General features: G+C 40.6%; 1 protein-coding gene across 2 annotated transcripts; it reads left to right on the top strand.

Moving 5' to 3' along the window:
• Positions 1-134: 134 nt before the first annotated feature.
• Positions 135-25,177, top strand: LOC121595577 (mothers against decapentaplegic homolog 3). Of its 2 annotated transcripts, none has more exons than XM_041919644.1 (8): positions 135-1,519; positions 21,816-21,909; positions 21,983-22,269; positions 22,352-22,635; positions 22,948-23,125; positions 23,204-23,409; positions 23,488-23,632; positions 23,717-25,177. In XM_041919644.1, exons 1-8 carry the CDS (start codon positions 1,320-1,322, stop codon positions 23,838-23,840), a joined length of 1,518 nt encoding a protein of 505 aa, XP_041775578.1. In that variant the 5' UTR covers positions 135-1,319; the 3' UTR covers positions 23,841-25,177. The 2 variants fall into 2 exon arrangements, with proteins under 2 accessions (XP_041775578.1, XP_041775579.1); XM_041919645.1 differs by lacking the exon at positions 135-1,519 and adding an exon at positions 12,323-12,405.
• The last annotated feature ends 647 nt before the right edge of the window (positions 25,178-25,824 follow it).

The raw sequence follows: 25,824 nt of genomic DNA, 5'->3' as shown, positions 1-25,824 counted from the left end.
TTTGAATGTAAATAAGGAAATTTATTCATTTAAACAGGTATAAAGTTTTGAAAAAGCTTGAAATTTTCACCACACAAAGAATGATCCGCTCCATCAATTCGGATCGGAACCAACGGTTCCTCGTGCAGTAGCCCATCGCTAGTGTTTTTGTGCTATCCGTATTTTCGCGATTGTGCTTTCGCAAAGAAAATAGGCTGCTGCCGCTGCTGGACAGATTTTGCACCTATCAAATTTGCTACCAATATTGTGCAGGGAAATAGTGCACGAAGGACGACACTGTCCCGTTGAGTAAGTTAAAAGCAGAAGCACAATTGTAGGCACACCTTGCCTGCGAGCTGAGTGTTGGAGGGTAGCAGTTTCGGTGCCGTCGTCAAGGTTCAGGTGATGTCGTGGTGCTGCTGCTTCCCGTAAGCCTGACGTCGTACTTTTTTTTACGCAGACCGATCGTACTGCGAAAAAGGCAAGCAATAAAGTGTGTGTGTTGTGTGTGTTGTGTGCGGTGGTGCCGTAAAAACGAAACGAATTACTACCGTAAGCTCAGCACAAACACTCCCCCCCTACTACCCTCTTGGTCGAATTGACCCGGTCCCAGCTGCGGGGCGGAAAATATGTTCCTTCAAGACGTGTGAGCAAGCAAAAGAAGAAGCATCGTACAAAGACGTATTCGTTCATTCCAATTGGAATTTCGTTCGTGAAGAAACGTCTTGCCCAGGGGAAACGAAAACATCCAGCACACATCCTGCGAAACTTGTGGATCACAACCGGTGGGACGGAGGTTGCGGAGGAAGAAAACACCCAGACTGGGTGGTGGATGATTGCTTCACCCTTCCCGAAAATGCTAACTGTCAAATTCGGCTGAAGGCAAGCGAGCTGCAGCACAGCACGGAATGGTCTACTGCGTTCGAGGTGCTCTTGCCATTGCACATCGTCAGCAAATAGTGTGTATTAGTGCGTGTGTGCGTTGAGAAGGATCAAATTCTCAAAGAAAACGGCAATAGCCACAGCTACAAGTGTCGAAGTGTAGCAAAAGTATAAAAAAATCAACCATAAATCGATCTAATTCGGTACAGAGCGTGTTAGTGTAACGCGGTGGTGTAATTATTCGTTGTTTGTGTAATTGGGCGGTCAAACCCCTCCTCCAATCCGTGTGTGTCATCAAGCAAAACGGTTCAAGAAATCCGATCCGAAACCATACGATCCGCGGGCAAGCGTCGAAGCTGCGGCTACTTTGATCTCGTATTAGTTGGTAGCAATACAGTGGTTTAAAAGCAACAAAGCATAATCCGTGCCCTAGTCGTCCACGCCATCGGGGGAAAACCATGTTGCCCTTCACACCGCCGATCGTGAAGCGGTTGCTCGGCTGGCGGAAGGTTTCGCCTGATGATTCCGCCGAAGGAAAATGGGGCGAAAAGGTGATCAAAAGTTTGGCCAAAAAGATGAAAAAGTCCAGCGCCCTGGAAGAGCTGGAGCGGGCCCTTACAGCGCAGAGCAGCCACACGAAATGCATACCGATATCAAGGTAAGAGGGGGAGCTTGTTTTTTCTTCATCGTCACTTTCTCCTTCCAGCAAAAGGTCGTTTAATGTGGTGAAGCAAAGAAGCATGTTACGTCTGGTGAATGAAATGAATCAAGTTCTACTTGTTTTAGGTTGAAGTGGTTTGAGTTTCGTTTCTTGTAGCGTATAGAGTTGATTAGAAATGCGCGAGCGGCCTGCTTGCGTGTATGTGGTTCTGTGAAGGAACCATCAAACTCTCACACACACAGACACACCCGAAACACACGAACGGTACCCACATCTAAAGATCAAGGACAAGTTATCGGTTCACTACTGACTCTTGTTTTTAGGTGCCGAAAGCAAGGCGCACAATGAATGGCATGCACGTGTAGACAACGGGGAGCAGGGACCACGTTTTTCTATCAACGTAAGACCCCGTGCTGTTGGGGCCAGTTATTTGGAATGTTTGATGGCGCTGATTATGATGATGATGTTGATATTGGAGCGATTCAACCTCATGCAAGTATGTGGGAACAACGAGGAATTTGGTATCACTACCGTTGGATGCCCGGAGTGGGTGGGTCACATGGTAGGAAAGCGGGTGAGAGAAAGCATATCAAAACTACACCTATGCTGCAGTGAGTGTCACTATGTGATTAAGAGCACGGGACAATTCTGGAATTTATGTAGCCATTCAGTTTGTTTTTTAATTTAATGGACAATGCGCTTCCTTTTATAGATAGATTAAAAATTATTTGATCATTGAAATATTTACTGTTGGCCAGCTCAAATTTTTTTCTATTGGTCGTTTAACTATAGTTAACACAGCTTGAGGTGTTAACAAATGACGTCACTGAAGCATTCTGATGTGACCAAATTGAAGTGTGGAAGAAGACAATCAACTAATATCCGCGCGCCACTCTTTATCATTTGATTTACCCCTTCAGCTCACAACACCATGATAAGAGGTTATTTTTCCCTTTATTTGTTGTGTGACCACGGAGTTTGTTTGGTTGAGCCAAACAGAACGTGATCGATTTGTTTTAAAAACTATCCAAAACTATCACTGACGATGTTGCTGATGATGATGATGATGATGTTAGGCAAACTCATTTGTTGTGTCGTTTCATCATTCCAAACACCAGTACAGCGCTGTGTTCTCTCCTGGTGAATGTTGCCTCCATTGCATGTTGATATTCAAAGCCGGTTGCATTGCGTCACCGTCTTGCTAGATTTCATTCGAAACGCTGCACTCTCTCTCTTCTCTCTCTCTCTCTCTCTCTCTCTCTCTCTCTCTCTCTCTCTCTTATGCTCTTTTTGTTGTGATAGTGTGTAAACAGCTGTTTCTGGAAACGGATTTTCAAAACGCTTGAGCTATGTGGTTTTAAGCTGATAAAGGGCATCCTAGTTAATGTTGGGAAATAGTTTGGGTGCGTGTGTGTGTGTGTGTGTGTGTTTTTTCAACTTTTGAATTGTGAACATCTGTGTCGAATAATTAAAATGTGAGGGATTAAAATGACCAAGTATGCGATAGTGCGACAGTTGATGATTTACAATCGTACCATAAAAAGGGGGAATAACTGGTTGTCTTTTCGTGACAATTTTTTGGAACATTCATATTGTTAGAGAGCATTTTAATCGGACAGAATGAAAACAAAAACTTCTTCAATTGATAATTTTTCTTAGCAATAATTTCTAAAACCTAGCCCACCCTACTGAACAATAATTTCTAAAATGTATATGATCATGAACTTATGTTCATTAAATAGCAGCAGTTCTTAGAAACATTTGGAAGTTTATGAGACTAAATGGTAAAAAATAGGATAGTAAAAACAGTAATAATATTTAAAATGTATGAAATAACATAATATTAAAAAATTTTTTTTTTGCTGAATTCAACAATCTTAGCTCTATTACTGTTCGCATGTATTTTAAATTTTGATTGGTTATGTTAATTATGTTTATATGGCAAAATTAAATTGTAAATTATGTCTAAAAAAATTAAAATCATTGTGCCCAATATATGATTGTTGTTTCGTTTTGTTACAATTATAAATGAATAAAATAATGTTTATCTGAAACTGTCCTGTAGATTTCCTATCAGTGCGAATTCTCGAGTAACTCGTATTACGTAGTTTTAAGCTAAAATTACTTTAGTTAATGGTTGAAGTTGGTAGAAAAGCTAATAGTTAATTATTTAATATTATGTTAACTGAAAATTCGCTTTTTATCATTTTGAATGATTTTCAAACTCCTGGTAAAAAGTAATCTTCCTTGATAGTAATCAATTGATGTTTCAAATCGATAAAAAAAATAATTTAGCAAACCGCGTATCTCTTCATCCGCGTATATCTCTGGCCCTACCTGGTTTATAGAAGAAACTTGACGTAAAAAATACTGACGCATAAAGTATTACTATAACGTGCTCATGAAAAGATGACAAAAATGTCGACTAACGAAAAGTGCAACTTTCCATAAAAGTATCCCATGAGTCAGTAGACAAAATTGTGGCAGTGGAAAACGTGTGGCAATTTTTGGACGTCGGATAGGTTCGATTCGGCATCTACAAAATCTTGGCACTATATTAGACAACAATCAGAGCATTGAAAGAAAGCTATGGTCCAAAATAGTACCTAGGAAACTTGAACAAACATATCAGGAAGCAGAAAACGCGTCCACTGGCTTTGCAGCGGCTCGTAATGGCGCAAAAACTCATTAAGATCATTTTAGGCGAATTTCGGAGGAATTTTGATGTGACACCATTGTACGCAAACCGGTCCAACATGACTGAATTGAATTAAATATCCCCCAGCTGCTCCCCATCCAAAGTTTTTGGACCAACAACATGCAAAAGCTCTACTCCAACAATTTTGTCGAGAAAACTGAGGAGGAATTGATAATAATTAAAGATAGTCCTTAGAACAAGCCTACACGAATGTCTTCGTCTGACATGGCGAAAATTCCGGATAACTAACGACAGGTAGCTCGCAAGGTCATAGATTTTGTTTTTGAAACTAGTCCTAAGTATTTTTTTCAAATGATGATCATGGAAATACTTTATCTCGATTAGTTTTTTTCTACAGCAAGTCGAAAAAAATCGATTTTTGTTAGTGCAAACGTTACAATCATCTAAAGGTGAAGAACGCCACTGCAGTACTGTGTTAAATTCAAAGACCATCTCATAGTGGAGACTGTTATCACGACTGGGTCATATCATCAGTGTTCATATTTTTTCAATATACAGGTGGTCGCCCGAGATACATTTTTAATTTTAATTTGTAATACCAAAAACGACCGCAATCTACTGCGGATCTCGAATTTCCGTGTAAGTCGAATCTTATGATTTCCAACCAAAATATCACTAATGCTCTTATAATTTCGTATGTGGGAGGTGAATCAAGCCACTTTATTAATTATTTGATATGATTCTGACTTAATATAATATGTTTAAACCATTTGAAATAAGTTTCATCATAATTTCAAAAGATAAATTTTTTCGCATTTGACAATTAATGTGTTAAATAAGTACAATTTGCTGAAAGAACTGTCAAATTAAGTAAACCGCGTATCTCCGTATCTGCGTATAAGAGATACCATGTATCTTGAGGACTACCTGTACGGGAATTCCACAATACATCTGCTGCTTAGCGGACCGACGTTAAACCCATTATTTAGGATATAATTTTAACTTGCTCCATAGAACCCCTTCTGTCAGACAACGATGTGTTAATTTGATTTTTTGATGCTGGAAACTCTATGACACAAGTTTTTTTGTTTTAAAATTTGTATGGATTACTAAAAAAAAAATCACAAGTCGGTCATATGTCCCTGGGGCGCGATAGTGTGACCGAAAAAGTGTGCCACAGTCTTGCGATTGACTCCCGTCGATTCGTCAAAGTGTCCCGCAGTTTTGACTTCTATGTCCACAGGGTTACGAAATGACTGTATTATTGCTTGATTAACTAGTCTGCGATTTTCAGTTTTGATTATTTAAGTTCAATTTCAGCTTATCAGCTGCACTGTATAGCAGTTTTCGAGCAGCTATCTAAATGTATGTGTATAGAAGGCTGACTTTTATCGCTTGAACGCATGAACTTAAAACAGAAAGGGCACCATAGTTAGATTTACCAAAACTCAAACAGTGGGCGCCCCAAAATTTTAACTTAAAAAATCCCTGCTGTCAGACCATATATCCCTGGGAGGTGCTAATGTGGCCGAATAAGTGTGCTGCAGTCTTGCGATACAATTCCGCATATCCCGGTATCGTCAACGTTTTCACGTAACGTTCCGCAGTCTTGCGATTGACTCCCACCGATTCATCAGATTGTCCCGCAGCCTTGAGTTCTATTGGAAAACCCTGTAGGGTTCGATAATAATAACGATTTGAAAACAATAACTACAAACAACAACAATCAAATTTACACATTAAAACCAGGAGATGGATTGATTCTGAGTATATTTACAACGACTAGGCGTCTCCATTGAAAACGGACATACTAAAGTGAAAGATTCATGTGCATGCTATGCCTTAGTTTTACATTACAGCTGTTTCTTAGTTACATGGACATGAATTGTTTTGGTACTCTTCTTTCTTAATTATGGTACCGACAAATGAATAAGATTATTGTGGTTGCTCCTAATGGTTCAAAAATACATTTAATAATTGGCATTATATACTGATTTTCCACGTTCTGTAGTATATAGCCTTTCTTGAAATATCAATACACTTAATTTGTGGAATGATAGGTGCTTTCCGGACTCTAACTGTGACGTCGCCTTTGGAAGCACCAAGTGTGTCGTAAGACATGGCAATCAATTTTACGTTACAAATCATAAGTATTTGCAATATACAATTTTAACAACATTCTCATTTTTCCATATTTCCGTACTGTTTGTATCCTGTTCATTTCATACCATTCACGAATTTCACTCTATCGCGACGACCGTTTGCACACAACAGGGTCTAGGGACAAGGTCAACAACACTGCCACCGCGTTTGTCTGGGGAAATGAACAGCAGTTTGTGCGGTTGTGTGTGTGTGGTTCGTGTTTAGTGTTTATCTGTCTCTGTGCGTCCGTCCGTCCGTCCGTCCGCCAGGCTGTCGCAGGTCTGTCTGTCCGTCTGGCTGCCAGTCTTTGTGCGAATGAATGTTTTTGGAGTTGCAGGAGGAAGTAGCGTCAGAGCACAACAGAGACTCATCCAGAACCAGCCGCGACTGGAAAGCAAGTGTGTATAAAGGCAGTCGGGGCGGACCGGTACAAACAGCAACGCCAAATAATGGCATGCGCGCGCATCGTCACTTCTAATTCCCCTTCCGGGGGTAATGGCAAGATGAACCCACACACACACACACACATACACGCCGGTGAAATGAATCCGTCGCGGTAATATGCCGCTGGGTGTGTAGTAAAACTGTAGTCCACCAGAGCGTCATGATACGGTTGCTTTTAAGAGGCTCAAGACCTGCACGTTTTAAGGTGAAAGGATAGTAGAGCAAAACGGAAGAGTGCATAATGAAGCCTCGTCGTTTTTGTTTCAGGGAGTTTTAGAAAAGGGGTAGCATGGGGGAAAAAACGGAGAAATCCATGTATGAATGTGTGTGTTGTTTTTGTTCGTTTCTTACGACTGGGAAACTATTTAGTTTCTTTAGCAAGTCACTGTGCCATACCGTTGCTACACACCGTACCAGACAGTGAAAGTGTCACGTACGTACAACTCCTGCCAGAAGAGCGGTCGTGCTAGCGTTTGGTGGTGATTTCCACTTTCTATATCCTGCTGGCTTTTGTGGTGTTTGTGTTTGAAGGCAAAAGTACACACAACCACAGTGTGTAGAGCTATCGTGGCGAGTAATAAAAACTAACAAGTTAAGTACTAAATTATTTATAGTAAGTACTTCGGTGTGCTATAGTGATCATTGCAGCTTAAAAGTTACGTTTATAACTATTTAAATATGTACTAGTAACACGTTCTAAACGAGTTGAAAGTATGCAGCTCAACTGTCTGAGGCCTTTTTTTGATATGTCTACTAATGGTGTACAAAGTTCAACTACCCCGCCTATTACTCGACGCCATGGTATCGACCCAATGTTTATGTGTGTGTGTGTGTGTGTGTGTGTGTGTGGTGTGTGTGTGTGTGTGTGTGTGTGTGTGTGTGTGTGTGTGGTGTGTGTGTGTGTGGGTGTGTGTGTGTGTGTGTGTGGTGTGTGTGTGTGTGTGTGTGTGGTGTGTGTGTGTGGTGTGTGTGTGTGTTGACTACGTTTGTATACACTTTGTATTACTATACTCGGTTGGCTAACGCCGTAAAGCACTAAACCTTTACGCGTGTGTCCCAAGAGTGTCCACCCTACAAGAAGAACAGTGCCCCGGAAGCGTCATGCACATGTACATTAAGTCATCGTGTCTCGTCAGGTGCACCCTATACGCCCCAACACAGTGTGTGTGTATGCATCTTCCCGTAGGCTGCGAGCAAGTTTATGCGTGTGCGTACGCGTGCCCAGACGAAGCAGACGATGACGATGGCGTGCTGATGATGACGACGTCGTCGTCGTCGTCGTCTCAAAATTAACATAGAAATCGGTTTTCGGTTCTGGCTGGCTGCTTGCATTTCTGTCTTTCTCCTGCAATTCTTCAACCTCGCCATCTCTCATAACCGTGTCATGTGTGCGTGTGTGTGTGGGCATCATCGTTATTCATCCACTCTTCCTTTTTTGTCTATCGCTGTTTGCTATATTATTTATGTTCCTGCTTTATGTCGCCCGTTTGGCTGTTGTTGGGGCCACTTTCTCTGTCTATCGTGCAAGCGAAGGATGTATTTTAAAATGCTGTTTTTGCTGTGCGACATGTTGTGTATAGGCACACGGAAAGATTTCCTATTGCGCTAAGCACGCGCAGGATGCAAAATCGAGAAGCATCGTAATGCACCATCATTAAGGTAATCGTTACTACAAGTGTGTATGTGTGCTAGAGAAAGAGATGATGTACAACAACATGCCGATGTTTAGTTATTTACAATCAATTTTACGCTTTTTATTAAAGAGTATCAAGCTGATTCGAGCATTGAAATTTGAGTTTACTGGGTTACTAAACACAAAACTCACATTTTGTGTTAAGATCTGTATCTGTAAAATATTTTAATTACTTAAAAACAAACTGTCTAAACTAATGCTTCCAATCAACGACCATCACGACCGAAACGCCAACAACGAAGCTGCTGCGCGCGTGTATAGCAAACGTATGATAATTATTGGTTTCGCTTTGTGCTAATCTCGCTAACGACACTGTACACCACAGTGCATCGAGAAGCGATGTCCGCGTGTGCTGTGTGATGCATTGTAGACGTAGAGCAAAAATTTTGGCAAACGTGTGAGTTTTTGCCGTTTTCAAGGTTTCATCAAACTCACCCGGCGCGGTGACCGTGCGTCGTGGTCGCGTTCCATCCCTCCTCCCCAAACCCGTTGTTGATTATGCTTTATTCCACTCACACATATACACATGGAGGCCCTCACCGTCGCCCTACGGGGGTATGCTTGCTCTTTGATTGCTTTTGTTTTCGTCTTCGGGTCTAATGGTTGGTGTTGGTTTGGTCCACCCGTTGACCAAAAAAGCACGCCACTGTGTGAAGTTCATTTCCAGTTCCCCGGTTTATACGTTGGTTTCGTTTTCCGTGTTTTCCGTGGATGGGTTTATGGTAGAATCATTTATACACTTTCTTGAGGGGCACAGTTTGTAGTTCTTGAGTGCAGGTGCACTGGAAAGATGCATGTTTTCCTATATCTTGACTCACGGTTGCAACACGGTTCATGTTCTCTGGTTTATGTTATGTTTTAAAATATTCATGTAATGTTGATACTGTTCCCTTTTTTCAACCTGTTAATTGATGCCAGTGCATGTAATTAACTCGACAATGTAATAAAAATAAATACATCTTTCATCATGATAAATTCATTCCCGCACCCTAACTCAATATTGTTTTTTATTTATTTATGCGTGTTAGTAAGATGTAAAACTTTAGCTTGTAATAGGTTTTAAATTTTCTACATCCATCTTGTCTCTTCATTCATTTTCATCGCTAAATAAATGAATATCAATTTTACCAACGGCACGAATGCACCCTTTTAATGCCATTATGGATTTGAAAGTTAAGAGAAGTAAGAATAAGTTAAGTGAAGTAGTACATTACATGAAGTATTCAGTTTGTGCTACAGGTTTGAAAGAATATGTAAAATGTTTAGATCTTCATGATTAATATACTATGTTCGTAATATTTATCCATCAAACCCTTCTTACATAATACTTATATTTTCAAAAAAAAAGCACATTAGCATCATATAAACGCAGCTTCTCTGAGAAGTTCGATTCACTGAAATGTATTCTATATTTCGTGGGGTATCATTTGGTGATTTATACGTGCTCTGAAACGTGTGACGCAATTAATGTGGTATTTGTGCCGTTTGCTACATGTGTTGATTCAAGCAGTTATCACACACGGTTAAAAACTGCCACCTTCGTCGTAAGTGTATCGGTCAAATAACTTTTGGCAGATAGACTGGGGTAAGGAAATTGAATTGTGTTCTTAATTATTGAATGGCTGATTTCTTATCAAAAGAATTTGATTTTTACGAATATTGTATATTGTGATTTTTGATATATTATTTGGCTTATTGGGACTAAAAAGCCATGTAACAGTTAAAGAAACAAATGGAAAAAGTTACCTATATTATTACTCGTTTGGCAAATAACACACAAAAAAGCTCTCTTAAAAGCTTCAATGTGGTCTTGTGGTTGCAAAACAATATTTGTAATAGTTGTGGTTCCACGTTAAACGTAATTTTTCTGATGCCATTCCAGCTTCCAGTATTAACAGGATCAACAGAATTGCAAAACATTACTTCTGATAGGGCATCTTATATCTCTTCGTCACCCTATCCATCTTCCATTACCTGCACTTCCTCTTGGTTCCGCATGTACCAAGTTTTGCAAATTGCGTTTTTTTGCATTTCGGTCACGGTTGAATTGAGCCGAGGCCCACAAGGAAAAGCAGTAAAAGCAAGACAGTAAGCCGGCAAAAGCGAGACCGAAAGAGGAAAGCAATGAAACCTACGTCTTCACGTGTGTTTCACTACACCAGAACGAACGGGTGAAGGAAGAAGTAAGAAAGGCAATCGAAGAACGAAAAAAAAAAAATGGGAGCATCACTTTAAAGTGCAAAATTGAAGGGTTATTAGAGGGGTTGTTGGGGGAGGTGGTAGTGTGCATATGGTGGTGTGGATGTATTTATACATCCACATAAATATTTTAGGGGATAATAGTGGATGAAGGGTGATGATGTGAGGGGTTGGAAGCAGTTGGAAGAGAGATACATGTATGTGTGCTACTTTATTTATTGTCGATTTCATCTCTCTTCTTGTTCGTTCTTTGATAGTGTGCGTCATTTTGCGTTGAACTACTTCGCTCTCTCTCTCTCTTCTCTCTCTCTCTCTCTCTCTCTCTCTCTCTCTCTCTGCCTGTTCGTTCCATCAAGAAAATACTTTTTTTTTGCAGAACAAGCGTTACCTCCACTCCGTTTGCTGCGGTGGGTAGTGTCGGCTTTCAAAAAGTGTGTTTAACATAGCGCATGCATTAAAAATGAGAAGCGCCAGTGCTGCTTCCTTCTAGGGCAGTGGTCGGCAAACCTTGCGTCGTAAGTGCCAAAGTCTAGAAAAATACAAGTAGAATCCGTCGTTAAGAGTAAAATTTATAAACTTTGATTAAACACATTTTGATAGTTTTATGAATCACGGATTAGAGGGGAATAGAGCCGTCATCTGTGCAGCAACGAGCCGCATGCAAATCGCGAACCGTACTGTGCCGATCAATGTGCAGGGGGTGGAAGGATATAGAACACATTGGAGTGTGGAAAGATGCAAACAATATTAGTTTAATTTCTTTAAAAAAAACCTTTTTCATGGGTTAGAAAAATGTAGTACAAGTAAAGAAGAATAATAGTTCTTCTTTATTCCTTTTTATATAGACTTTGAATCTAATGCTTTTAGCATTCTAAAAGCGAACGCATACCATTTTTGCATTTCCATGATTCTGCCGCTGCTCTGCTGTCTGTCTCGTTTTATTAGCGCCGATGCTTGTCTACCCACTCACGCAATTTTTGACGCCGGTATATCGGTATCTCCTCCCCTCCATTTACCCCATCGCCCAAAGTCATTATCCGCTGCACGTCTAGACACCCCATCCACCCGTCGCTGCCGGTATAGCATGCTGCTGCTGTGTCTGTGCTACCAAATATATGTTTGCTTAACCAAACTCACTCTCCTTCCCTGTCTCTCTCTCACACACATGTCTGGAGTATTCTCGCATGGTATCTCTCTTTTTCTACTGGGAGTTTTTGGGGTTTACTTTCTGTCCCTCTCTCTCTCTCTCTCTCTCTCTCTCTCTCTCTCCTCTCTCTCTCTCTCTCCCTCTATTCTATCATTCTCTCGTTTTTTCTCCGTTTTCTGGATGTAGATGTTTTCTCTCTCTTTGCATCCCAGACAGGGTGTGCGCACGTTGGTATATTTCCTCTCTCGAGAACTATCCCCCTTTTCCATCATCGCCATCATCATGGTCATCATCATCCCCCGTTTTTGCATTGGCAACGGGAGTAAACTTTAGCAATGATGATGATGTGAGATGCGCGCCCACAGGCCTGTACGGCTGTGACTGTCTTTGTGTGCATGTTTAGGCGAAGAATGATGGACAAATGATGATGATGATGATGATGATGATGGGGTTCGTCCTCTCTCTGTTGCTGGTGGCCAGCAGCAGTAACTCAAAAACCCGGCGCACCATCGGGCGGCAGTTTTGCATTGGATGTGTGAACGTGTAGAGCGAATTATCTGCCGTGTAGAGCGTGCTGCCAATCAACCCTTTTATCTTGTGTATGTGTGGCCCTTGCGTGCATTATTTCACAGTGCGCGTCTGTTCCAGAGCACCGCTTACCCAACACTGTAGTGTTGTGGAAATTGTAAAAAATTGATGGTATGAAACAGGCGAGGCGCTGTCGATTTACTTATTTGGCAGAAATTTAGCTGTTTGTGGTTTCTCGGGCTGGTTGTCATCTGTCCCACACTGAAAGGGGTTGCTATGCTATCGTCGTTTTTCTTCTGTTTTGTGCAAATTCTACTCGCCCGTTGTCGTAGCGATGAAGCGATGAGGCCGTCCTGCTTACCCCTTCATCCAGACATAGAGCGTCCCGGTGTGTGAGTGAGACAGCAAGTTTGCGATTGTATGTGTGTATGCGTGTTTATGTTTAGGATGACGGAATACGCGTGTGTGTGTGAATGAGATTGTTTCGTGTTTGTGTGAGGGAGCTGTTTGATGGTGGTGGAAATTGTGTAACAGTTATCGTTGTGTGTGTTGGGATGACTACATACACTGACAAGAGATCAGACAGAAAGTGAAAAACAAGCATAAAGAGCAGCATAGAAAGCAACTATTGGAGCAACACCTAAAAAGAGAGTCTGGAAATGGCAACTTAGGGAGAGAAGCCGTGGTAAAAAAAAAGCGAAAACCATCCTTTAAGGTCATCAAATGAAAGTTTTCGAGAAGAAATCTCGTAGAGTATTTGTTTTGTTTCATGTGGGTGTGTGTGTGTGTGTGTGTTTTTTTGCATTTTGTTTTCAAGCGTGGAAACGTTTTTGATATCTCGTTGCACGAGCGTCAGCACAAATCAATGTGATAAGATATCATTGCAGTGATAAAAAAGCAAACAATGTCGATAAATTGATTCCAAGTGCAAGTGAGAAACGCAACGCAATCGTGTAGCGCCGTTAATGCGTGCAGCTTTTTTATGTTATTTTAAAGTGTTCACCTCCTGTGTGTGTTTATTTCGCTAATTGGCTACAGTTGTTGCGTGCTTAGCCTCCTGTCCGTGTCACTGTAAACCACACACGTTTACTTACCCCATGTCGGCTGTGTGCACATTAATACAGTGAACACAAACACACAGGCTGGCACTTGTTCGTCGTTCGATTGCAGTAACCATAGGAATTCACCCTTGCGGGAGAAAAGCGGCTAAACTAGTATTACAGAACGAACAAGGGGATAAGGGTGCGGGTGCGTTGTTGTGTTTTCGATTTCATTGCGTGCGCCAGTATGCTTGTATGTATTGGAATGCGTCTGTAAATCTTAATCGAGGGCGTCAAACGTGGAAGCAATACATTCGTCATCCTCCTGTTCATCGACGCAGGAAGAGCGTCTGATTTATACCGGAAACACAACATGTGTCGTGCGAGACGTATGTGTGTGTGTGTGGAAGTTGGTGTGAAGACAGGAAACGTCAAATTGTGCCGCCGGGTTTTGATTCCCTTCCTACCACTTGCTTTCGCTATTTGTCGTGGAGGTACAAAACCCGAACCATCGTACTGTACTGTATTTGCCAACAACTGTCGTTTGTGTTGATGGTGTTAAGAGGCTGGTACTGTGATGATGCGATCTTGCATGATCTTACCAGTGGCTCAAGTGTAGGCAGGAAAGCAAATACGCGTTGCCGATCGCATGAAATGGCATTATGGTAATGAAGGTGTTTCAAGAAGGTGGAAGTTTTTGTTTTTAAGCTTAACGAGAAGAACGAGTGTGTGGGTGTGTATCGGTGTGGTGGCGCTTCGAGTCGTTACGGGTGGAGCGTGCAAGGAATGTATTGCTTGATAATGAAGATGAAATTGTCGCTTGTGACGAAGAGTTGGATCTAAAATGTGACTTGAAATTGATTTGCAAATCGTTAAATCGTTATGTTAAATCGATTCTGTTCTCGTGATCAACGATCTTTTAGAAATGTTAAACGAAATCGAATTCTGTGATAGAAATTTCTTAGATTAAAATAAAGTAAAATATAACTATAATGATATTTTCACGATTGCAATCCAAACATGTATAAAAATAATAAGTACCTTCCATTTGTTTTGAGCGTAGACCTTTACAATTAAAACTTCAAGCTTTTAAAAAAAATATCATATAGAAGATTTTAAATGGCTTAGTAAAATGCCAAATGAGTAATTTTTAATATCTTTTCTAACTCCACGGCTTTTCTGAAATATTACACTAACATTTTTCAAAATAATCCAATTAAATATCTACCTTATTGTCATTGTAAGACATTGTCTTAGTTGGAGTTGGTCCAGTACAGCCTAAGCCACCAATGCCATGGGCATGCTTTAACTCTAGAACCACCGGGGGTTTATTTATTTTAAACGATCTTTCGGGTGCGCTTATTGAAAAAAGTTTATGGTTCCATATGGTTCTTAAAAAAAACATTTCCAACCTAGAACCGCAATATGGGACATTTTTGTTCCATAGGCAAAATAAGTTGTGATGCCTAGTATCCCTACTGTCAACTAGTGATGGGTAAATACATTTTTTTCCGGAGTCGGATCGATCCAACTCCGGCACCCCTCGGAGTCGGACTCGGAGTTGCTCCGGACTGTTTAGCGGGGGGGGGGGGGGGGGGCTCGTATTCATCGACTCCGAGTCCCGATCACTCCGGATCACTCCGGATCATTCCAGATCACTCCGGATCACTCCGGATCACTCCGGATCACTCCGGATCACTCCAGATCAGTCCGTAACACTCTGGATCAGTCAAGATCAGTCCAGATCAGTACGGATCAGTCCGGATCAGTTTTCGTACATATTCGATATACGACTTGAAAGTCAATGAACTCATCAATAATTGTCTAAACGATAATGGACGGTCATTTTGAGAATTAGAAATTGCAACGTCAACCTAAACTACTCGCCCGAACTCTACCGGTTTCGTTCCGACTCAGCCGAACTCACCCAGACTCATCCGGACTCATCCGGATTCAACAGATTGATCCGGACTCATCAGATTGATCCGGACTGATTCGGACTGTTCCGCACTGATCCGGACTGATCCAGACTGATCCGGACTGATCCGGACTGATCCGGACTGATCCGGACTGATCCGGACTGATCCGGACTGATCCGGACTGATCCGGACTGATCCGGACTGATCCGGACTGATCCGGACTGATCCGGACTGATCCGGACTGATCCGGACTGATCCGGACTGATCCGGAGTCGAATCCGGTTATGATCCGGAGTCGGAGTCATATTTTGCGCACCGAAGTCGGAGTTGGTCCATGGCCCCGCTCCGCTCCGGATTACCCATCACTACTGTCAACGAGTTACGGATGTGCTTCTGCAAGGCTGGCAGCACTGGGTAGAAATTATGCTTAGAAAGTACTCCGTGAAAAGTCCTAGCAGCAGATGGCCGTTCATTCATTTTTTAATGTTTTGGACTTGGCGGGAATCAAAACATCGGACTTAAAAAATATCTAGATTTTTTCGTGATTTTTTTTTTCAAGCTAGGCGAAGAACATGCCAAACAATATGTTGAAAATAAGAGCGCCAACGCTAACTTGCCTATGTCAGGTGCTGGAGACTCTCGTCAGCGCTGCCAGGTTCAAATGTCTTATTACGAGGGCAAAAGTGCTAACGAATGCTTCGCATGCAATAGATTAGTATGTAAAAAATGTACTAAAAGAGATTCGAACGTATGCGTTTCATGTGAGCCAGGTTCTGATGAAGCAATATTACATTATTTTGTCCTGACTCCAAGAAACCTAAAATGTTTTATAGATCTACATTTATAAAAACATTTCTAAAAATGTATACATAACGGACGATTTGGGCCGGTCTGGTGGTACAGTCGTCAACTCGTACGACTTAACAACATGCCCGTCATGGGTTCAAGTCCCGAATAGACCGTGCCTCCATACGTCGGACTGACTATCCTGCTATGGGGGGAAATCAATAAGTCACTGAAAGCCAAGCCCACTTCACTAGTGCAGGCCTTGACCGGTAGCGGTTGTTGTGCCAAAGAAGAAGGAGATACATAACGAATGGGACAAAACTGTCCCATATGGCGGTTCTAGTAAGGTTAAAAAGTCTGGCGGTTCTAGTGTTAAGTTAATAGTCTCTTATCGCGCTTTGGCAGTTTTTTTCTCGTTTTTATTTGTTTTTTCAGAGATAGTTGAGTTTAGATCATGAGCAATATTTTCTTTAATTATAAGATTTAGATATTTGTTATTAAGACTTGATGGCATATATCGAATTGAATAAATCAATAAACATTAAACATTAGCAAACTCGAAAAATTACGCTGACTTCATGAATGGTAAAATATGTTTTCTTTTTTATTCTTATTTGGCTACATAAATACAATATTTTTCCTGAAATTTGAATTACATACGAGGAAGGGGACATCGAAGAAATCTTTTATCTTAACATGAACTGAACAAACATACATGCCGTATGGCTCCGCCTGAAACAGTATTTATCTGGCGAAATGTGCTGTTTTTTCACTTATTTTCAAATAGTTCAGTGATTTATGAATGCGTTGACCTGACTGCTTCCCATTTGCAATTATTTTAAGGCTTTCTATTTTTTATTATGGAACAGGCTTGTTATAATGCCACTAACAATGTAACGACCGAACCGTGATTATCGATAAATATGCAAACAATAATAAAAACACACATTGTCAAATTCCACAGTTACAATCGATAATTGTTTGCAGCAACGATCAGTTTGAATCGAAAGAGTTCCATGGCTCATATCAATTGCCCGGTGGTGGTGCAATACAAAGAAGAAAAAACATTTCTCGGTTTTGTACCGGCACCCCCTTACCGGTTAGCCATAGAGTTAGCAATTCCATAAATCGATGAAGCGCGACACCTTCGTCAATACACCCTTGGGTGGTGCACTCACTTGGAGGAGGGTGCGTAGGTTTTTTTCTCCTTCCGTGTGCCGTTGCTTCGTGTGAACAAAAAACGGGACGGCTCTGACGGGCGCGTCTACTACGGTGCAAGGTGCTGTGGAGCGAGATCACTACCACCGTATGTCTGGTGGGTAAAGGCAGGTTTTTAACGTACACACAGGGCACCAGATTGGTACAATTCATTAACGAACCGGTGGCCCTCAATGCGCTTGAATGGTGTGGGTTTCTTTACCGTCGTGGTAGAGAACCAAGAGAAAGATAAATGGAACCCGTTTGTGTCGCGTGTGTGTGGTGTGCACCTTGTCCAGCCACAGCTTCCATTGCTGGCAGGCAATTACATCAGCGAAGGCTTACTTTTTTCTTGTTTCGTTTTTTCGCAGCCCAAGATGCACTAAGTCTGGCAAAATGCATGTGGTTTGGCCGTGCAGTAGTAAATGAGTCATTATAGCGATCGGTGCGCCCACATCTAAGGAAAGTGGATTTTTTAGGACAGAGAGATTGGACGTGTTTCAAAATGATGAAATGGTGTGTGGGATACAGCTTTCTTTTGAAAATTAATTTACTGCTACTACAAACTTATACTGATATACGATGAAAAATTGTTGCTAAACCCACGTTGGTTCACTTTGAAGAGTAAATTTGGCCAAGTCACCCCGAGTCTTTTTAATAAACAGCTTAGACCATTGGAAGCTTCTGAGTGGTATTTAATTATGTGATGTTTTTTTTATTAAAAATGTCTCTTATGCCATACGGCCGGACCCTTCTGAATAACACATAAACTGTCTAGTTTCTGATATTGGGGCCCCTCACGATTCTAGTCAATTTTTTGTATGGAGTTTGACAGTTGGAGGCTGAAATTATGTAAACACTCTATACAAAACCACACAAACAACTAGCCTGCAATTTTCAGTCTAGATTATTCTAGCCTGAAAGCTAGAATTAGATTCGAGTACCTGCTCGAAAACACGGTGTTGTTTACATTTACCCCAAGGTGCATTACAGGGTTTACCTAGCCAATCCGGCATCGTCAAAGCGTTATCGGTCGCCGTAAATACTTTTTCGGGCGACGTAAACCCTCAATTGGGCACTGTCATTTCTATTCGGGCCTTGTGAAGTATGAATCGGGCAAAGTACAGAATGAATTGGGCCTACTTTATATTTTGTTGCTTTCTAGCTGTAAAACAATACTTTTTTGCGAGTAGTTTAACTGATATGTAAGAAAATTCACTATTGTTAAGTTTAATTACATAAAAAAAATATTCAAATTCCTTTTTTAAAATTTTTGTTTCAAGTACAATGCAATTTGGATTTATTTATTTTTTAAATATAATTTGTTTTGTGATTTAATTAGGTAAAAAATTTAAAATAATACATAATAAGTTAAACAACATGCAAAATACGTATTTTTAAACAACTTGATGGATCAAACAGACCGGAGTGACCGATTTGACACCTTCAGGAGTAGGACGCTTTCATTCTGTACTTTGCCCGATTCATACTTCACAAGGCTCGAATAGAAATGACAGTGCCCAATTGAGGGTTTACGTCGCCCGAAAAAGTATTTACGGCGACCGATACAGGGTTTACCTAGCCAATCCGGCATCGTCAAAGCGTTATCGGTCGCTGTAAATACTTTTTCGGGCGACGTAAACCCTCAATTGGGCACTGTCATTTCTATTCGAGCCTTGTGAAGTATGAATCGGGCAAAGTACAGAATGAAAGCGTCCTACTCTTGAAGGTGTCAAATCGGTCGCTCCGGTGTGTTTGACCCATCAAGTTGTTTAAAAATACGCATTTTGCTTGTTATTTAACTTATTATGTATTATTTTAAAATGTTTACCTAATTAAATCACCAAACATATTATATTTAAAAAAAATATATAAAACCAAATTGCATTGTACGGGTTTGAATTAAAAAATTTGAAAAAGGAAAAATGAAAATTTGAATAATTTTTTATGTAATTAAACTTAAAAATAGTGAATTTTCTTACATATCAGTTAAACTACTCGCAAAAAAGTATTGTTTTACAGCTAGAAAGCAACAAAATATAAAGTAGGCCCAATTCATTCTGTACTTTGCCCGATTCATACTTCACAAGGCTCGAATAGAAATGACAGTGCCCAATTGAGGGTTTACGTCGCCCGAAAAAGTATTTACGGCGACCGATAACGTTTTGACGACGCCCGATTGGCTAGGTAAACCCTGTAACGCTTTGACGATGCCGGATTGGCTGGGTAAACCCTGTAAAGAGATCACGTGGTGGAATCTAGAATCAGAGTGTATGTAGTCCAGGAGGTCTGATAGCATGTTTTGTAAAACCAAATTTGAATATCACTTTTTAACAGAATGAGTGAAAACTGTTGTTCGAACAAGCTTTCTTGAGGCTTGACAAATACTCAAAACACTCTTAATATCTTCATTTAGAAGCAGAAGCGATAAAAATCAGCCTTATAAATTCATACACCTTGGGATAAGCCCACCTGTATATTATACCCACTTAGATAGTTGCTCGAAAACTGCTATACAATGCAAACAGCTGATAGGCTGAAATTTCAGCCTACGAACTTACAACGGAAAGAGCCCTATCGTTATTTATAATGGGGTCTCCAAGGGTCTCAAACAACGGTTGAACAGTAATCTTTGTGTTATTAGATCATAAGCAGTGCTTGTTAGTGGATTTGCTTTCCTTATGACATGTGTCTTCCTTTTCTTTCTTTCCTGTAATCATCGGGTAGGGGCATTACATGCACAGCATTTTGCGTGTTTTAACTCTTCTGTGTCAAACACTCCAGAATTGAAATCGAGAAACTTCTCGTTCTAACATAATCATATTCAGGACGATGGGTTTAATTCATCTCCAGTTTTGTTTCTGATATTCATAGTGATACAGTCAAAGTTTCAATGAGCAAAGTGAGAAAGCTGGTATTGTTTGAATGCAATCCGATGATTAAATACAATTTTAAAGTAAATCAATACAGGACATTCAAAATCTGATGAAGCTCATGTTTTTCCATCTATATTCCGCTTTCCATGGCTCGGCAACAGCTGATTTTCCTCCGGGGAAAATATTTGAATGGCCTGAAGCTACTAATATTCCGTTTGACCATCAAGGATACGCAAGAATGGCCCAAAAGCCAACCAAAACCTTGAGCGCAAAAAAAAAAAAAAAACAGCACGCTGATTCGTAAAAGAGGTTTCCAGCTCGTTGATACAGATATTCAAATGGGCTGTCGATTTGATGACAATGAATTAATCGACATCTTTAAAACCTTATTCGGGATGAAGAGTATTATAGTGAAGAGTTGAAAGAGGCTCCCGCATAACGTATAACAAGTGAGTCTATGGAACGAAATAAACTCACTATGAGGAGTTCCACAATATTTTGATGTGAATGATACAGGTTAAAAGAATTTCAAAACAGTTGTGAGGAAAAATTTGCGGATTCGTAAAATTAGCAGGATAGATCTCTTTAGCAATTGTAAATTAAAACATAACAATATTTTGCATTAACACTTTGACCGCCGACCGCCTGACGTCAGAGTTTTTGAGTGAGCACGTAGCGCATGGCTCTCTCTCTCTCTCTCTCTCTCTCTCTCTCTCTCTCTCTCTCTCTCTCTCTCTCTCTCTCTCTCAGTCGTTTCTCGGTCATCATACGGTTTCATTCTACCTCTGCTTTCATTTTTACATATAACTGAGTATGTTTTTTCATTTTTAACACTATCAATATTCAATAAATTTATACATTGTTTTCGTTTTGGCGCGGATTTGTAAATCTGGCGCGGAACATGTACCATTACGTGCCGTGGCATGTACTATTTGTCTCCTACCCTCCCTAAAACATGCTTAAGTGCATGTTCTGTTACATTGTTTGACTCACTGAGAAGAGTTTCAAAATACATGATCAATTCTAACAGTTATTTCGTTCACGTCATGGAATTGGTTGCTTTGACTTACAGAACATTTGAATGAAATATAAAATTAGCTAAAATAAAGGCTTGGATAAAAAACATAATGTACATGCCTCTTTAATTTATCGTGAGCCATTCCGTGGATTTGGTTTTATCATTCTATTGCGGTCAGTTACCCTCTCCGGCGATGCACACGACCATCGTTTTTTTTGCGTTGGATTGTGTATTGCCCTGTGATTGATGACTTAATCGTACCGTTTACGACCGTTTTGTGGCCTTCAATTGGCTTATCTGCTGTTCACCTGTAATTGCGGCAGTGTTTTTTGCGTATGAGTGAGATGGAATAAAAAAAATCCCTAGGCTTCTTAAATAATTAAGTATTTTGATTGCATTAAACTGCATTACATTTGAAAGATTAAAATGTTGAATAGGGTAAAGGGGTAGTATTTTTTTCAATAAAAAAGGTAGATATTTAAATTATTCAAAATTTTGGGCTAGAACATAATGCCAAACCTTTAACTAAATGAGTCGTAATATTTTAAATTCATTGCACTTTGCAATTCATAGCATTCATTGCAGTCAGTAGTATTGCACCTACAATAATTTTAACGTTGTGTATCCTTATGTATATCTTTGCAGAAATGCTTCAGCGATCGGAGAAAATGGAGTTGCGCTAAAGAAAGGTCTTCCACATGTCATATGCTGTCGATTGTGGCGCTGGCCTGATTTGAATGTAAGACAAAGCTGAACAAAAAGCCTGTTCAACTGTTTTCTAACTGGTATGTTTCAACTGTTTCTTCCCATAGAGCCATACCGAATTGAAACCGCTCGACGTATGCGAGTACGCATATCATCTTAAAAAGGACGAGGTGTGCATTAATCCATATCACTACGCACGCAACGAAAGCCATTCACAGCACTCGCAGCAACAACAGTCACCGCAGCAGCAACAGTCATCACAGCAGCTGCAGCAACCGCTGACCATCTTGGTTCCGAAGAACCTATCAAACTCTCAGGGAGAAAACTCCGTTACCTACACCTTGGACGATCTTAGTAATACCGTACCAGTCAACACACAGTACAATGCATTAAAGTATGTGTGAGAAGGTTGAGCACAGTTTAGCAATATGTGGTTCCATTTTTCTATAAAATCTTTTTCTCCGTTACCTTTCCAGTGATAACTATGTAACCAGCCCTCAACCATCGCAAGTAACGTCACGCCAGCTACAACACCAGCAACTACAGCCCAATCAACTGCATCAGCAACTTCAACAGCAGCAGCAGCAGCAACTTTCTTCCCCGTGCTACATGGAGGCAACACTGGGCCAACAGATACCGACCAACACGACGATTATGGACTCGGTCAGCGTCGGTGTGCCGAACATACCGAATACCGAAACGCCACCACCCGGCTACATGTCAGAGGATGGTGATCCACTCGACCAGAATGACAATATGAGTGAGTCATTGTTGGTATCCGCGTTCTTTATTGAATCTCTTTTTCCAATGCAGTGCGGGATAAACATAATCTTCAAAGATCGTTTACGCTTGATAGAAAGTTTCAATGTTTCACTATAAGGGGACCCTGCTAAGAGGAGAAATGGAAGCGTAGCCGAACATAGAACATAAAGTGGCATAAGATGGCAAGCAAATTTTGTTGTCACTTTTTTTACTATTTACGCGTTGTTTTTTTATGTTTCGAAATCAATTTTGTAATTTATGTTTTTATTTTTTGTCTCTCACTATCATCATGATTGCTTGACGCATCTAGCCGATTTGTCGCGCATGTCGCCATCGGAGATGGATACACAGCCGGTGATGTACCATGAGCCGACATTCTGGTGCTCGATCAGCTATTACGAACTGAACCTACGCGTCGGCGAAACGTTTCATGCCTCCCAACCTTCGATCACAGTCGATGGCTTTACGGATCCTTCCAATTCGGAAAGGTAAGCATTGCATAGTGTGAAATATGATTAAATGTCTATTTATTGCATCCCTTATTTTCCTTGATTTTTTGTTAAAAGATTTTGTCTTGGCCTGCTGTCGAATGTGAACCGGAATGAGGTGGTCGAACAGACTCGACGTCACATCGGCAAGGGTGTCCGGCTGTACTACATTGGCGGTGAGGTATTTGCCGAATGTTTGAGCGACTCGAGCATCTTCGTGCAGAGCCCGAACTGTAATCAGCGGTACGGGTGGCATCCTGCAACGGTGTGTAAAATACCACCGGGTATGTATCGAGGAATGAGGTGAAAATATGATTTCGTTGTTAATTTTGTTTGCAATTTTTTTCATTCTTCATCCGCAGGATGCAATTTAAAAATCTTTAACAATCAGGAATTTGCTACCCTACTGTCCCAGTCTGTATCGATGGGCTTTGAAGCCGTTTATCAGCTGACCCGGATGTGTACAATCCGGATGTCCTTCGTGAAGGGTTGGGGAGCAGAATATCGGTAAGCATGAATGAAATGTCTAGATTGAAAATTGACAAAACGTTTGAAATAATGCTCTAACGCTTATGTACGCATTCCTTGCAGCCGACAAACCGTTACCTCTACGCCCTGCTGGATAGAGCTGCATTTAAACGGTCCGCTGCAGTGGCTGGACCGAGTACTCACCCAGATGGGCTCACCACGTTTGCCATGTAGTTCTATGTCCTAAGCACTGCTACCCTGTGTCCTATAACTAAAGCGCCGTGGATCTCGCTCTAAAGCACTGGAACGCAGTGTGCACGGAGTGTATGGACTACTACCCCCTTTGTCTACCTCCGCCGGATAATGTTTTTCGCTCCTGGTCCTAATGTTCTCTATCAGAAGCGGGATGTTATAGATTAAGTTTTCCTAACGGAAATTTCATTCAACCCTCTACCATTGCAACCAGTAACCGCCTACAGACATTGTGTACATATTGCTTTTGATTACGTTCAGGTTCAGTGCTGTATTTTTGTGGAGGGAGGATATTCTTGGAAGCCTTTTCTTTTATTTTAAAATCGACAAGTGCTTTTCGTATGGTGCATTGACCATTCAAAACGGTTTAACTCAGTTGATGAAGTTTATCTTTTTGTTTATTATTGTTCATAAAGAGTGTTTGCTTAAGTTTCATGATACTTTTGATCAAAGCGCGTATGCGAATGCTCCAACCGAAAGTAAAACGAAGCGGAGGAAGCGATAGAAAACCATCTTATTGTTTTAAGTCAACAATTTGTTCCTTATCGTGTGAAAAAGATTGTGTAGCGTAATGTTTTGGCTGGTACACTAGTGCAGTTTGCCAGTGACGGGAAGGTGTATTGCATTAACCAACATATTACGCTATGCTAGGGATGTTCTAGATTGTTTAGTTAAGTTTTTGCTTAGTTTGGTTTGTTTAATTACTCGTATTTTTTTAGCTCTGCATACTAATACTGCGTGTGACAGTGTGGTTTGATATTGAGTGGCAGTGATTTTTAGGAACGTTTGGATTAAGAGAATGTACCAAGTATGTGGTAGTGTCAGAGTGAGGTGAAACGATGAGGAAAAATAGATCAATCATCAGCTGGAATGGTAGGGACGCAACATTACGAACTGAACGAACGATGTAAAAAAGGGATGGAAAAGATACTATTCTACGTGTGCTCGAGAGAGCTTGCGTCATAGACGAAGGGTGGCTTGAAGTGGATTGCAAGATCATAGACACTTTGTATACGTGTGTTAGTTTGTATGTATCGTTGAAAGGGAACCGGAAATGGCATCTGTTTTTGGAGCAGCAATGGTGTATGCGAGACGCTTCCCATGCCAAGGTGAGTCATGAATGTAACTATGCCGAATGCAGGAGTATGTAGCAACAAGCAATGTACAACAGAAGACAGATTTATTTTTGACACTTTAATGCACAAAAAGAAGAGACATACAATTTCGGAAACAACAAGTTTAAACAAAACTCAAAAAAGTAATATCTACAGTAAGGATCTCTGGAAGAGAAAAAAAAACATGTAAGAAAGACTACAACTGTGTTGGAAATTGGCAAAAACGAGTGCATAATTCGTTTTAAAATACATAAACTGTACAGAAAGACGATAACGTAGTTGTTGGTAAGGTTGGTCGATAAAATGTTTGAAAGATGGGACGTTTTGTAGCGCAAACCGAGCTAGTTACAGTGATTGTCCTATACACGAATTGGGCACGATTTCGTTCGTTAGTTTTGTTTTATTCTTTAGTTGAACTCATAATTCAGACAATTTTTAACGCTTACTTATCGTTTAAAGGTTGGAAGAGTTGGTGAAGTTTGTTCAGAGGAAAAATCATACAATTCTTTAGCAACAGTCGCGCTCATCCTTGGGCATATTTGTCTTTGATGAGTTCAATTGCAAGGAGTGGCAATTCTTATTACATCGACATGATGTCAGACAACAGAATGTAGCAACGCGCTTGGTGATTAATTTTAAAAGGCGTGTGCTAGAGACGTGTGGACCTGAATGCATAACGTCAAGCCCAATGTATGAACAGAGTATGTGATGATGATGTTATTCGTAAACGATTTGTCTTCAAACACCTTCCGAAGTTTTGAAGAAAAGATAATTTTGCCTTTTTTCGTTTCGGTTTCATCTGTATCAGGATGAAATCTGTCTGTAGAGCGTTAAAACACAAACAGGAGAACAGATACAACTTGT

Source organism: Anopheles merus, chromosome 3R, assembly GCF_017562075.2.
Source record: "Anopheles merus strain MAF chromosome 3R, AmerM5.1, whole genome shotgun sequence".
In the NCBI taxonomy this organism is placed as follows: Eukaryota; Metazoa; Arthropoda; class Insecta; order Diptera; family Culicidae; genus Anopheles; species Anopheles merus.
This window is presented reverse-complemented; position numbering and strand designations above follow the sequence as displayed.